General features: G+C 43.9%; 1 protein-coding gene across 1 annotated transcript in view; it reads right to left on the bottom strand.

Annotated features, from left to right (window-relative positions):
• LOC132818488 (pappalysin-2-like) overlaps positions 1–13,106 on the bottom strand; it is a 487,615-nt gene that overhangs the window by 243,473 nt on the left and 231,036 nt on the right. The window contains exon 6 of the mRNA XM_060829547.1: positions 812–933. Coding sequence (XP_060685530.1) covers positions 812–933 — 122 coding nt within the window. The remainder of the gene's footprint in view (positions 1–811; positions 934–13,106) is intronic.

The raw sequence follows: 13,106 nt of genomic DNA, 5'->3' as shown, positions 1-13,106 counted from the left end.
GCACCTTCATCTGAGGCAATTAAAATTAAAAAGAGGCTTGTATTTATAGATTGTATTCAGTTTCTCAAAGACCTCTGGGAAACAAAAACCAGAAAGTTAGTTGAAAAGGAAACAGTGTCTTTTATTATAGTCATTGAGCTGTACAGCATGGAAACAGACCCTTTGGTCCAACTTGTCCATGCTGACCAGATATCCTAACCTAATCTCATTCCATTTGCCAGCATTTGGCCCATATCCCTCGAAAACCTTCCTATTCATATACCCATCAAGATGCCTTTTCAATGTTGTGACTTTTCTAGCCTCCACCACTTCGTTTGGCAGCTCATTCCATACACACACCATCCTCTGCGTGAAAACGTTGCCTCTTAGGTCCCCTTTTAAATCTTTCCCCTCTCACCTTAAACCTATGTCCTCTAGTTTTGGACTCCCCTACCCTGAGAAAAACACCTTGTCTATTTACCTTATCCATGCCTCTTATGATTTTATGAGCCTCTATAAGGTTACCCCGCAGCCTCTCCCTATAGCTCAAACTTCCAGCCCTGGCAACATCCTTGTAGGTCTTTTCTGACCCCTTTCAAGTTTCACAACATCTTTCCTATAGTAGGGAGACCAGAATTGAACACAATATTCCAAAAGCGGCCTTACCGATGTCCTGTACAGAGGCAACGTGACATCCCCCAAGTCCTATACTCAATGCAGTGACCAATGCAAATTGGCCAAAGCCTTTTTCACTATCCAGTCTACCTGCAACTCCACTTTCAATATTCTCTCTTCAATGGCATTCGTTTCGTCTGGCTTGACTGCCCCTTACCCACTGCCTCTTCAGGAGTCCAGTAGCCTGATGCATCACAGATACGTGGTGAAGAAGCAGTGCTTGCATATTGATAGAATCTTCCATCCCCATCACAGTCTCCACATAGGCTTCCCATCTCTCTAGAAAAGTGAAAGGAAAATAAATGTTAGGGAAGTTCATATCAAGGTCCTCTTAATCTGCCTGAATGTAAGATCAGGATGGCGCTGGACAGGAAAAGCATGCCAGAAGGTAACTTGAACTCTCCCATGTTTGAGCTCAGCAACTTCATTCAATGAGCAACTGAGCAATAGAGATCAGGAAGACCAAGGTCACTGTTCAGTCCAAGCTCTGTTGGATGGGTGGCTAGGTTGCAATGCAGATTGATATCAAAAGTGTGGATTCGATTCCTACATTAACGGAGGTTACCCCACCAATCCGTCTCTCTCTAAAGGGAAAGGTTGGCCTTATGTTCCAGTCGGGCTATGGGGACTTTACATTAAAGATTATTGATATGAAATATCAATCTCTCTTTGTGCCCTTTGTTATGATAGAAAAAAAAGTGTTCCTTCATAATCAGAGAAAGTGAAACAATCTGTCTATTGAGAAATTGAAATTTAATTAATATTCTAGCCATAAATGCAAATTTCCAAAACCAAACTTGTTAAAGATCTTCATTGGGAACAATTCAAAAGATCATACATTTGCTTAGAATAGTGGGTGAGAAAGCACAGCATGGATAGAGATAGGAGAAGCCATTCACGTTTACATTCACCCATTGATCCACAAAGGTTTTGCAGGTTCTCCCTCATCGTGATACCAGAAGTCCTTCCTGCAAGCTGCTGTGAATCAATTGGTCACACTTTCATATCTGAGCCAGCAAGTCATGTATTTAAGCTCCACTCCGGGACTCGGGTATAAACATAAAGGCCAAATCTGGAAGACAGTACCAAGGGAGGGCTGTACTTTGGGAGACTGGATGAAATGTTAAAACCAACACCCCACTTGCGCACTTTGGTCAACAGAAAAACAGCCTATGTCCCGGTTTTGATGAAGAGCAAGAGAGATATCCTTAGTGTTCGGGCCAATAGGTTTAAAGCAATAAAACTAAGGTGATCGGATCATGAACATGCTGCTGCTGTGGAGGCTTGCTGTGCTGTGTTGCATTTCAACAACAACTGCACTTCAACAGTATTTCATTGGCTACAAAATGCTTTGGGCATTGTGGGGTCACGTCCTTTTTTTCCCTTTCAAATGTATGAGGAGCTGCCAATGTAATACCATTGGATGAAATGCACTTGTTAAGTGCAACACTGCAGCAACTGGAAATAACCAAACAATGAAGCCGCTCACATATCACCACAGTTAATGAAACCCACCCCAACCTCTTTTAAATTCCTTCCCCCCTCCTCCCAAGTAGGGTTTGATTCCTTGGTGCGTTCCCCCCAATGCATTCTGCTGGCTGTTTCACACAGTCGACACTCCCTCCACAACCCCCTGACCCGCAGCAGAACCCTCTGTGGCCCCTTCGAGCATATGACCATCTCGCTTTCCGCTGGCAGTCGGCTGGGTCACGGTGAGCAGGCACCCAAGGGTGACGGACATGTATCTCATGGCAGGTGCAGCCAGGGCAGGACGAGGGCCGAGGTAGAGGCCACTCCCTGTCTCTTGAGGAAGGGCCGACGGGAGAACGAGTGAGAGAACAACAACTTGCGAAACAAAAAGCAAGCAGCAACAACAATTTAAGAATGGGGGATGCTTTCCGCACAATCAGCAGTCATTCTGAAGTCCAACGTTGATCACAGTCCAACCACAAAAGCTCTTGCCAAACTCATCTGAGCTCTGCAGCTGCCTAACTACAAGCAATCACTCAGTTCCTCACTGAACAATTCATTGGGTGGAGCTCTCCTTTAATCAATATTTGGCAACAGCGCTCCTGAAAAATTGAAAGCAATATGTTTGAAGTATATCATTGTTCATCAAAATTGAAGGAAATATGGAATGAGATAATACCATTTGGCTCACTGAGCCTGCTCTTGCAACACATCATCCACAATCTGTCCTGTCACAGATTAAACCCCACCTATTGAATCTCCTAAAGGAAAATTCTATGTAAATCCACGCCCACGCCCCCGCTCCCGATATCCCAGAAGTAGCCAAGAAAAACACCAGTGTATCTGTCAATCCCCATGCTTCCCTTACTCGGTGCTGGTCCACCTATGAGGAGATGCTCACCATCCTGGGTGACTTTAACAATCCAGTGGAAATCTCAGGCTATGTTCATAATTCCCAAGAAATGTTTCCCGAACTGCCCTTCTATTGCCAACGCAGGCAAGCAATACTTTGGACGAAACACATCGTGTGACACATCAAACAGTCAAGGATGTTCAGATATCTATTCTTTCCTTGCCCATCCGTGGTTGTAACTGCAGTTCTGCCTTCCGTTAATGGCTCTCTTAAAAAGTGACAGAGGTCAATCGAGCGTAGCAATCTAACTCCCAAAGAAAATGGCTCTAAGGATCACTCTCTACCAATGAAAGGACAATTTAAGTTCCTCCTGTGTGGACTGAGGGATAATGAGCCTTTAATTCAAAGCTGGTTCCAATGTCTTTAGTTTGCCCATCTGTTCTTGCCACCACACCAAGCAATAGTTCGATTATAAGCAAATATTCTCAACTCTCCTGCTCCTCAGGTGCTGCCTGACCTGCTGTGCTTTCCCAGCAACACACACTCAACTCTAATCTCCAGCATCTGCAGCCCTCACGTTCCCCTGTAAGCAAATATGGGCAAGGCAATGGCCTAGTGCTATTTTCATCAGACTGTTAATTCAGAGACCCAGATAATGTTTTAAGGACCCTGGGTTTGAATCCTGCCATGGCAGATGGTGGAATTTGAATTCAATTTTTAAAATCTTGAATTAAGAGTATAATTGCAACAGTGAAACCATTGTAGATTGTTGGAAAAACCCATCTGATTCACTAACGTCCATTAGGGAAGGAAACAGTCATCCTTACCTTGTCTGGCCTACATGTGACTCCAGGGACACAGCAATGTAGTTGACGCTCAACTGCCTTCTGGGAAATCAGGGATGGGCAATTATTGCTGGCCTAGCCACCATTGTCCCCATCCTTTGAATGAATAAAACAAATGTCCTAAAGCTTCGAGCTGTGCAAGTGGTATAATGAGTGAACAATAATGAAATTGTGAAACTGACAATATGACAGAAGTTTAAAATCACACAACACCAGGCTATAGTCCAACAGGTTTAATTGGAAGCACACTAGCTTCCAAGTAAACCCACTGGACTATAACCTGGTGTTGTGTGATTTTTAACTTTGTACACCCCAGTCCAACACTGGCATCTCCAATATGACAGAGGGCAGTAGATGTAAAAGGGACCTCCTATCACAGTATTTCTCAGATCTATCTCTTAGTGCTCCACACCACAAAGGGCAGGGATTGCTAGGGAGACCAATGTAGCAATCATTTTGACAAGATCAAGATCTCACCAATGGTAATTTTTCTTTTTACAAATACTGATTGAGGAAAGAATATTTGACATCGAACGGGCATGAGGCTGCTACAACTCACCTGAACAAACAGCTACAAGTACATAAGTTAGCTCGCTGAGCTGGAAAATTTGTTTTCAGACATTTCGTCACTATACTAGGTGACATCATCGACGGAAGATAACCACCTGGGCACCCTACAGCCCAGAGGACTCAACATTGAGGTTTCAAATTTCAAATAACCTTCCTTCCCATCCCCCAACTCCCTTCCCAGCCGCTGCTCCTTCCTTCCATTCCTCCCAACCACCAACCAGATTCATTCCTCCCATTGACCAACCAGGTCGTACCCTCTACCTGTCTTCACCTATGCCCACTTCACCACCCTGCCCCCCATCTCCCCCTTTATTTGCAGCTCCCTCCATACCCACCCCCAGTCCTAAAGGTTACACCCAAAACATTGACTTCTGCACCCCCTGATGCTGCCTGGCTTGCTGCGTTTTTCCAGCCTCCTGCCTGTCTACTTTGGATTCCAGCATCTGCAGTTTTTGTGTCTCTAACTAATACTGATTGAAGGAACCGGACTGTTTTTAGGAAGGAAATATCAGACTTGACAAACTTTCCAATTCTTTTAAGGATGTTGAATATTTTTTTTAAAAAGTGTGGTGGGGTGGGGAACTTGTAGAATTCCTGAGGATGTTACATGTTTAAATTTTTGGAAAATGTTTGACAACTTGAGAGCACAGTATGAACCTGGAGAGTGAAGGGTAGGAACAGAGCATACCAGACAATGATGTAACATTAAACACAGGGAAAGTTACAGGAGTCAGAGCAAGGACATCTGTCATTTCTCATTTACATGATGAGCCTGCATGCTAAACGTAAAACTGGCAAATTTTGCAAATGACACATAAATGAAGAGGACGTACAAAGCAGAGGATGCAGATCAGGCTCTGCAAGAGTGAGATCGTTTAGAATTGGGTAAACATCACAAAAGTAAATTTAACAAGTATCTAGTTGGCAACTATCAAATGTAATTTATGTTGGTCAGACAAAGACAAGGTGAATGGATTAAACCAATAGCAGGTGAGAGTACATGTATCACTACTAATGTCCAGTGGTAAAGCAATTATAAAAGCTAATCAAATTCTGGGATTTCAGAGCTGGGTCAGTGTCATTGCGATGCACTGGTGTGGCTGCACACTTGTGGCTAAAATCATCCATTTCACATGAAATTCTTCTCCTTGTGATTGTCATTGTACAGTCTCCAAGCTACAAAGGAACATTAATCATTCAAAATGATGAGGCAAGATTGAAAAATGGTGTGTGTGCACCCAGAGAGAAGGCAACTTTTAAAAAAAAAATCAATTTTGCTCAAGTACAGAATATGTTCAATGCTTTGATGAGGCAAAAGGTTTTATAATTAGAAGTAAAGTTGAACAATAGGACCTGAGATCAGAAAATACAGTAAAATATCAAAAACGTTTTCTAAAACAATCAGAAATAAAAACTAGGAATGAGCAATGGAACAAATGGAAGCTCTATATAGGTGCAATTGGATGTGAACAGGGAAGAGGAGCATTAAAGGGTTGAGCTTGAGAGTAGTATTAATTCTTGGCTTTTATATTTTGTTTATGCACAGTGCTGTAGAAATACTGATCACAGACATAATTCCCTCCATCAGCAAACATTTAAGGCCAAACCCAATACATGACACAAACAGATGCTAGGACTACATAATGCTGTCTGAGGCCAGAAGCAGCACTTTGTTTACGCTGTGGTTAAAAGACATTTAAGGTAGGTATGTGATACTTGGTATAAACGTCTGATCACAGTACAACATGGGGAGAAGTTGCTAAATCATATCAAATGTAATGAAATACAAAAAATGTATTCTACTCAAACTAACCAGTCAATGGTGTGTAGTAATCTGTTCTGACAATAACGCGATAGTTCCATTCCTGTGAGATCCTGCGTTGTAAGTAAATTAGATAATAACAGCACCATTTAAACCAATGGGACCAGAATCGTGTTATAGCCAATACAGGTAGGGAAAGGAAAGTTCACTTTCTACAAGTAATGGTTTAAATTCTTCAATCACATTGGAGCCAATTTGTGTTGAAGAAACATGCATTATCGCAGAACCGACTGTACCTGAAATGGCCAAAACAGAAGGATTACTTGGTCAAGATGATATGGGGGCTTGGATAGGGCAAAGAGAGAGAGAAGCTCTGTCCTCTGGTAGCAAGACCAGAAACCAGAGGACAGTTTGAAGGTAATGGGCAGAAGAGAGAACGGCGGCTCAGTGGTTAGCACTGCTACCTCACAGTGCCCGAACTGTTCAATTCCAGCCTCAGGTGACTGTCTGTGTGGAGTTTGCACATTCTCTCCGTGTCTGCGTGGGGATGCTGTGGTTTCCTCCCAAACTCCAAAGACTTGCAGGTTAGGTGGATTGGCCAGGTTAAATTGCCCATGGTGTCCAGGGACATGCAGGATAGGTGGATTACCCACGGGAAATGCAGGGTTATACAAATAGGGGCGGCGTAACTTGATGGGCTGAATGGCTTTCTCCTACACCATAGAGATTCTACCTTTTCTCTTTTAAAATGGACTCTGCTGCTCATAAATTGCTATTATGCTGCTGCCTGTTCCTAGACAGCCTGGAGAAACAAATGTCAGGCCATATCATAGAATCCCTACAGTGTGGAAACAGGCCGGCTTGTTTCCCACCCAGACCCTGTACCCCTGCATTTCCCATGGCTAAACTTCAGCCTGCACATCGCTGAGTATTATGGGCAATTTAGTATGGCCAATCCACCTAACCTGTGCACCTTTGAACTGTGGGGGGAAACTGGAGCACCGAGCGGAAGTCCACCCAGACATGGGGAGAATGGGCCAACTCCACACAGACAGTTGCCTAAGGCTGGAATTGAACCCGGGTCCCTGGGGCTGTGAGACAGCAGTGCTAACTACTGAGTCACCGTGCCACCCAAAAGCAGTCTAATCAGACCACGTCTGCTCTCTCATGAGAGACACACAACTGGTGGTGGTTTAACCTGAGGATCACCACACCTCAGACAAGGGGCAAGGTTGAAAGGGAGAATCCTTCATGGCAGTCTCAGCAGGTGCAGGAACTCAACCCAGGCTGTTGGTGTCACCCTGTATCACAAACCAACCCCCTACTGTAGGGATTCTATGAACTCTCTCGGTGAATCTGGACGGCCTCAAGTTTATCAACGATGCCAGATTTTCTCCTCACTAAAAGCTGTCTCATTTAGAGTTGCTTTGATAACTGGAGGGAACTGCTGATTTCAACCGACTGACATCCTGATGTATTTTTGATAAACCACTCTTTCTGTGATCTCTGAAGTCAATGTCCCACTATTTATTCAAACAAAATTATGAGGCACAAAGTGTTTGAAGCCTCTGTTGCTGATGCTGTATTGGTCTTTTTATGGTTATAGGAACAGCATAAATGCCATGGTTACTACAAAGCTCAGTTGTTCCATACATAATATATAATGGGTGAATGAACATGTAAGGGCTGAGGGAGTTGGCATTGGAGCTACAAGAGGTCATCACGATAGGTGGAGGTGAGCTTGAGTTGGCATCGGGTCTATGAGAGGTCATGGGAAAACATTGCATTGGCATAGCGAATGGTTAGGTACAAGGAGTGAGGGCTAAAAGGGCCTAACAATCTTTAATACAGCTGGGAAAAATTCCTCTACCTCACCCTCTTGGACCCAGCATCAAAGAGATGACTCTGGGGGCCTCTATACCTGAATGGGACTGGACCTATCCAGCTCAGTAGCAAAACTTCCACGAAGATACCTGATGCTAAGTATAACACAGAACTGGGAATCCACAACTAGAATGTGCACAGGAGTTCTGCTGATTTCTATGCCTTCAGCTGTTGTTGCCACTTCTCAGGACTTTCTGTCAATTTTCCACCAAAGACAAGAGGAAACCCCAGAGAAACCCTGGCTCCAGGTTCCAGATGTGACGCACTGTTTAAGCCGAAGTTTTGAACTAGATGTAGCATAGTCATTCAATAGAAACCTCATGTCACATCTAACAAAATCTCTGACATATCATAAATACCTGCTACTTACTGAATCGTGCTTTGGGGGCGGAGGTCCTGGTATGGACACATGGTGTTAAAGATTCCAACGGCAAGATTGTGCGCCTCAGTCAGCAATTTTCCCTCGCCTTCTTACTAACCATCTCACCCCTGGCTCTTCAGCCAATTACTTTAAAGCTGCCCCCCCGGATTCTGATCTTGCTAAGGGAGGCTTTGGCTTTTCAAAGTAGCACACAGTCAACCCCCATCGAGACAGCGGACGTGGAGAACAGGGTATATCCACAGTCCGGGAGAAGTTTAGAAAGCAAGGTGTTGCTGGATTTTTAAACTCTGCTTACCCAACAGGTTAGCTACTGAGGCACATGTCTACAGTGAAGTGCCCAGAGGGAGAGATAGAATTGGTCCATGTTACGCCTTCCTTTTGTGTCCGAGAATCAGAATTGGACTGGCTGACTTCAAAAAGCGATCTCTCTCACACCCTACCTACGTGTCCAGAGCTAGATGTTTGTAGAATCACAGCATGTTACAGCAGAGAAAGAGGCCATTTAGTGTTCACTCTTTGAAAGCAGTACAGTTAGTCCCACATCTCTGCATTTGGCCATGAGCTCTGCAAATGTTTCCCTTTCCAAGGACTTATCCAACTCTCTTATAAAATCTTACACTCCAAATCGCAAGTCCTTGCATAAGCTTAAATGTTTTCTCATATCATCTTTAGTTCTTCTGCCCATCAACCTCAAACTGTGTCCTGCTGCTGTTGGAAAGATCTTCCTTATTTACTGTATCAAGATCCTGCATGATGTTGAATGCCTCTACCCAAACTCCTCTGAATTACCTGGACTCAAATCAACTCCGGTTACTCAAGTCCACCCACAGAATTGATGCTCCTCACCATGGTATCATCCTCAAAACTCCACTGAACCTGCGGGAGATCGCTCATTAAGAGCAGTGTCTAGTGTTGAACTCACTACCACAAGCAGAGAGCTAACCAGCATGCTGTGAAGATTTAGCATAACTGCTTTGCTTTTGCACTCAGTGCCTCAATTAAGAATGGCACCAAGTTTCTTTTCTCGGGACGGCATGGTGGTTAGCACTGTTACCTCACAGCGTCAGGGACCTGGGTTCAATTACAGCCTTGGGAGACTGTCTGTGTGGAGTTTGCCCATTCTCCCCACGTCTGGGTGGATTTCCTCTGGCTTTTTCCCACAAGCTAAAGGGGTGCAGGTTAGGTGCATTGGAAGTGCAGAGCTATGGGAATACAGTGGTGGTGGTGGTGGGGGGGGGACGGGGGGGGGGGGGGGTTAGGAGAGGGTCAGAATGGATTTGATGGGCCAAATAGTCTCCTTTCACACTGTAGGGATTCTATGGTTCTGCGTAAAAGGAGATCCTAACATCTGTCTTCTGATTTCTGTTCTCAAAAATTGGCATGCACTGCAAATGATTGGAGTCAGTCATTCCAGGGCTATGTAAGCCCTTAAAGAGATAAGTGGAAGCTCAAAAGAAAAGGACTACATTTATGTAGAGTATCCAGCTGTAGACTTACTCATCAACATTATGATGCTTGCTTCTCTTTCGCCTCGGTGACATCCGATTCCCCCAAGGGACAATGCCAAATCTGACACCGTTTTGTTGTCATGAGGACACCTTTGTGGAGAACCTTGTGCCAATGCTTTCAGGCAATGGGTCTAAGCCCACTTCATGCTCATGCGACACCACTTCTCACTTTTTCACAGCACAGTAGGGTAGCATGGTGGTCCAGTGGTTAGCATAGCGCCAGTAACCCGGGTTCGATTCTGGCCTCGGGCAACTGTCTGTGTGGAGTTTGCACTTTCTCCCTGCTTCTGTGTGGGTTTCCTCCAGGAGCTCCAGTTTCCTCCCACAATCCAAAGGTTAGGTGATTTGGCCATAATTGCCCATAGTGCTCAGGGGAGTGTAGGTTAGGTGCATTAGTCAGGGGCAAATGTAGAGTAATAGGGTAGGGGAATTGGTCTGGGTGGGTTACTCTTCAGAGGGTTGGTGTGGACTTGTTGGGTCGAAGGGCCTGTTTCCACACTGTAGGGATTCTATTATTTCTGTGAACACTGGTGAAGACTGAGAGTAGTGCGCAAAAGTTCACACTTGGCAGCACATGTTGAATCATCAGAACAGTAGAAGAGGGGTGGGGGGAGGGGGAGGTAAGAAAATCCTTCAAAAACAAAGGAACATTTTAACGTGGGAAAGGGCAGCTACATGGAAGCGTACTTCACCTGCAATCAGAGGCTTATGTTTACTCGGCAGAGTTGAACTGGCAATGTGTCTTTGTAATCAAAACAGAACAAGAAAGCTCACTGACAGGTTCCTGAGTGATGCAGTGAGGAAAGAGCACAGTAAGCTAATGATCAAACAGGGTCTGGTTTTAAATATGATCCATCTCGCTCAGATCTTAGAAAGCCGCATATGGTCTTCGTACAGTATTTTAAGATTCACACAGCTCACGTTACACCAGAGCCAAAGAATCAGTCACAGATGTTGGCCTACGTCTGGCTAGCTGTGCTCTGAGTCTGTCGAGCCTACATAAAGCCACGATAAATTCAGTTGCCTTCTGGTGGAACGCACCCCGTTAATGCCACCATTTCTGAGAATCTGCTTCTCTGTCAATGCGGAAGGACCAACCACATTGGAGTCCCAATACCGGCGCATCACTTTGGCTATGAACTTGGCATGAACCAGTCTCCAAAATCTTCACACACCTACACCTGCACCAGGCATTCGCACTTTGCCAAGACTCAGATTTCTGTACTTTCGCACAATATAAGTCAACATGCCACACTATATGAGAGAGTCAACATTTTTACATTTTTCATTATCACTTCAGTGTAATCAGATGTTAACTAAAATACTGCAGGGAAGCAAAAATAAAACCAATGCTTTTATATTGATTACCTCATCTGTTAAATTTGAAGACAATAGTTAGATATTTTCTTCTGACACAGATAACATTTTCGCACATACTACTGGATAATGTGCACTGTTTGTGTGACATTTATTGAAGTGTAACACAGTGTTCTGCAAAACTATGTAAATATTAGATGAGAATAACAGGTGTAGTCCCATGTCTGGATGTTATGTGGTGTATGATATCTTTCCATACAAACCTGTCACCATTTCACAAGCATTTGACAAGGTGCCACAGAAAACATTACTGCACAAATTACAAGTTCATGGTGTCGTGGCTAACTGACATGGATGAAGGATTTGCTGGCTGACAGAAAGCAGAGCTTCTGCTTAATTGGACCTTTTTCTGGATTGGCAAGAGTTGAGTCCCCTATAGGGATCTGTGCTGGAGTCTCAGCTTTCTACAGTTTCTATGGAGTTTGGGGGAAGCTAAGGTGCGGTATCCAAAGTTGTGGATGACACAAAGGTAGATAGGTAAGTAAGTTATGAAGAGGACACAACAGTGTGAGACAGTTTAAGTGAATGGTCCAAAATCTGGCAGATGGAGTAAATTGTGGAAAATGTGAAGTTATTCACTTTGGAAGGAAGTTTACTTAAATTGAGAACAACTACAGATATTGAGGTGTTCTACAGGACAAGTCACAAGAAGTTAGTATGTGGGTGCAGCATGCAATTAAGAAATGTAACCCTTTACTATAAGAGGGAATTGAACATAAAAATAAAGATATTATGTTTCAGGTTAAGAGAAGGGGCATTGGTGAGAGATCACATCTCGAATATTGTGTGCAGTTTGGGTCTTCTAATGAGGTGGTCCAGTGAAGATTTACTAAACTGACACCAGGAATGAATGGGTTATCATATGAGGATACTTTAGACAGACTGGGTTTGTTTCCGCTGGAGTTTGGAAGAGTGGGGGATGACTGAGCAAGCTCTTGAATGGTTCTGACAACATGAACATTGGGAAATTGGGGCAGTTCAGAACCAGGGGGCTTCATTTCAGAATTAGGGTCACCACTTTCAGGACAAAGAGGAAGAGAATTTCTTTCTCTCAAAGGACTGATGAGAGTTTAGCTTCAGAAGGCAGTGGAGGCAGATTCGTTGAGTATTTTTAAGAATGAAGCAAACAGATTCTTATTATGGGAGTACAGAGGAACTTCAATTATCTGGCATTCGATTAACCATAACTTCGGATCATCCGAACAAGATCGCAAGGTCTCGATGCTTGGCTAACTAGATTAGCTGGCATTGATTATCCGGCATTCAAGTAACACGCCCTGCCTCTGTCTTTGGGATAATCGAGGTTTTTCTGTAGATGGGACTGTTGAAATCAAAATACAAATAGAGTAGACAAGTTTCCTGAAGAAGAGTTATACCTTAATTTTCACTTCTCCACCCCCTGGCTTGGTGTGATCTTCCAGCCTCCTGCCTGTCTACTTTGGATTCCAGCGTCTGTACATCTTTTGTCTCTAACAAAGATATTATTGAATGGCAGAGCAGGTTCCAAGAGGCAAATGGCCCAAATCTGCTCCTAGTTTATGTGTTTGCATGTTCTATGAAATTAATCTTTATCACTCCTGCTATCAGAGTACTGATACAGGGTCATCCAATCACCTCCCACCCTAACCACTGGATTGCATCAGGTTGATTGAGAACCAAACATAATATAAGGTATGGGAACAGTTTGAAGGTTAAGCTCAGTCATTCTCTCGAAGTTGTGTTAATTCAAAGAATATCAGACTGTCAGTCTCTCATTTAGGTTATCATAGACAAAGCAAAAGTGTGGTTCCCATGAGAGTGC

Source organism: Hemiscyllium ocellatum, chromosome 9 (genome assembly GCF_020745735.1).
Source record: "Hemiscyllium ocellatum isolate sHemOce1 chromosome 9, sHemOce1.pat.X.cur, whole genome shotgun sequence".
Lineage (NCBI taxonomy): Eukaryota > Metazoa > Chordata > Chondrichthyes > Orectolobiformes > Hemiscylliidae > Hemiscyllium > Hemiscyllium ocellatum.
This window is presented reverse-complemented; position numbering and strand designations above follow the sequence as displayed.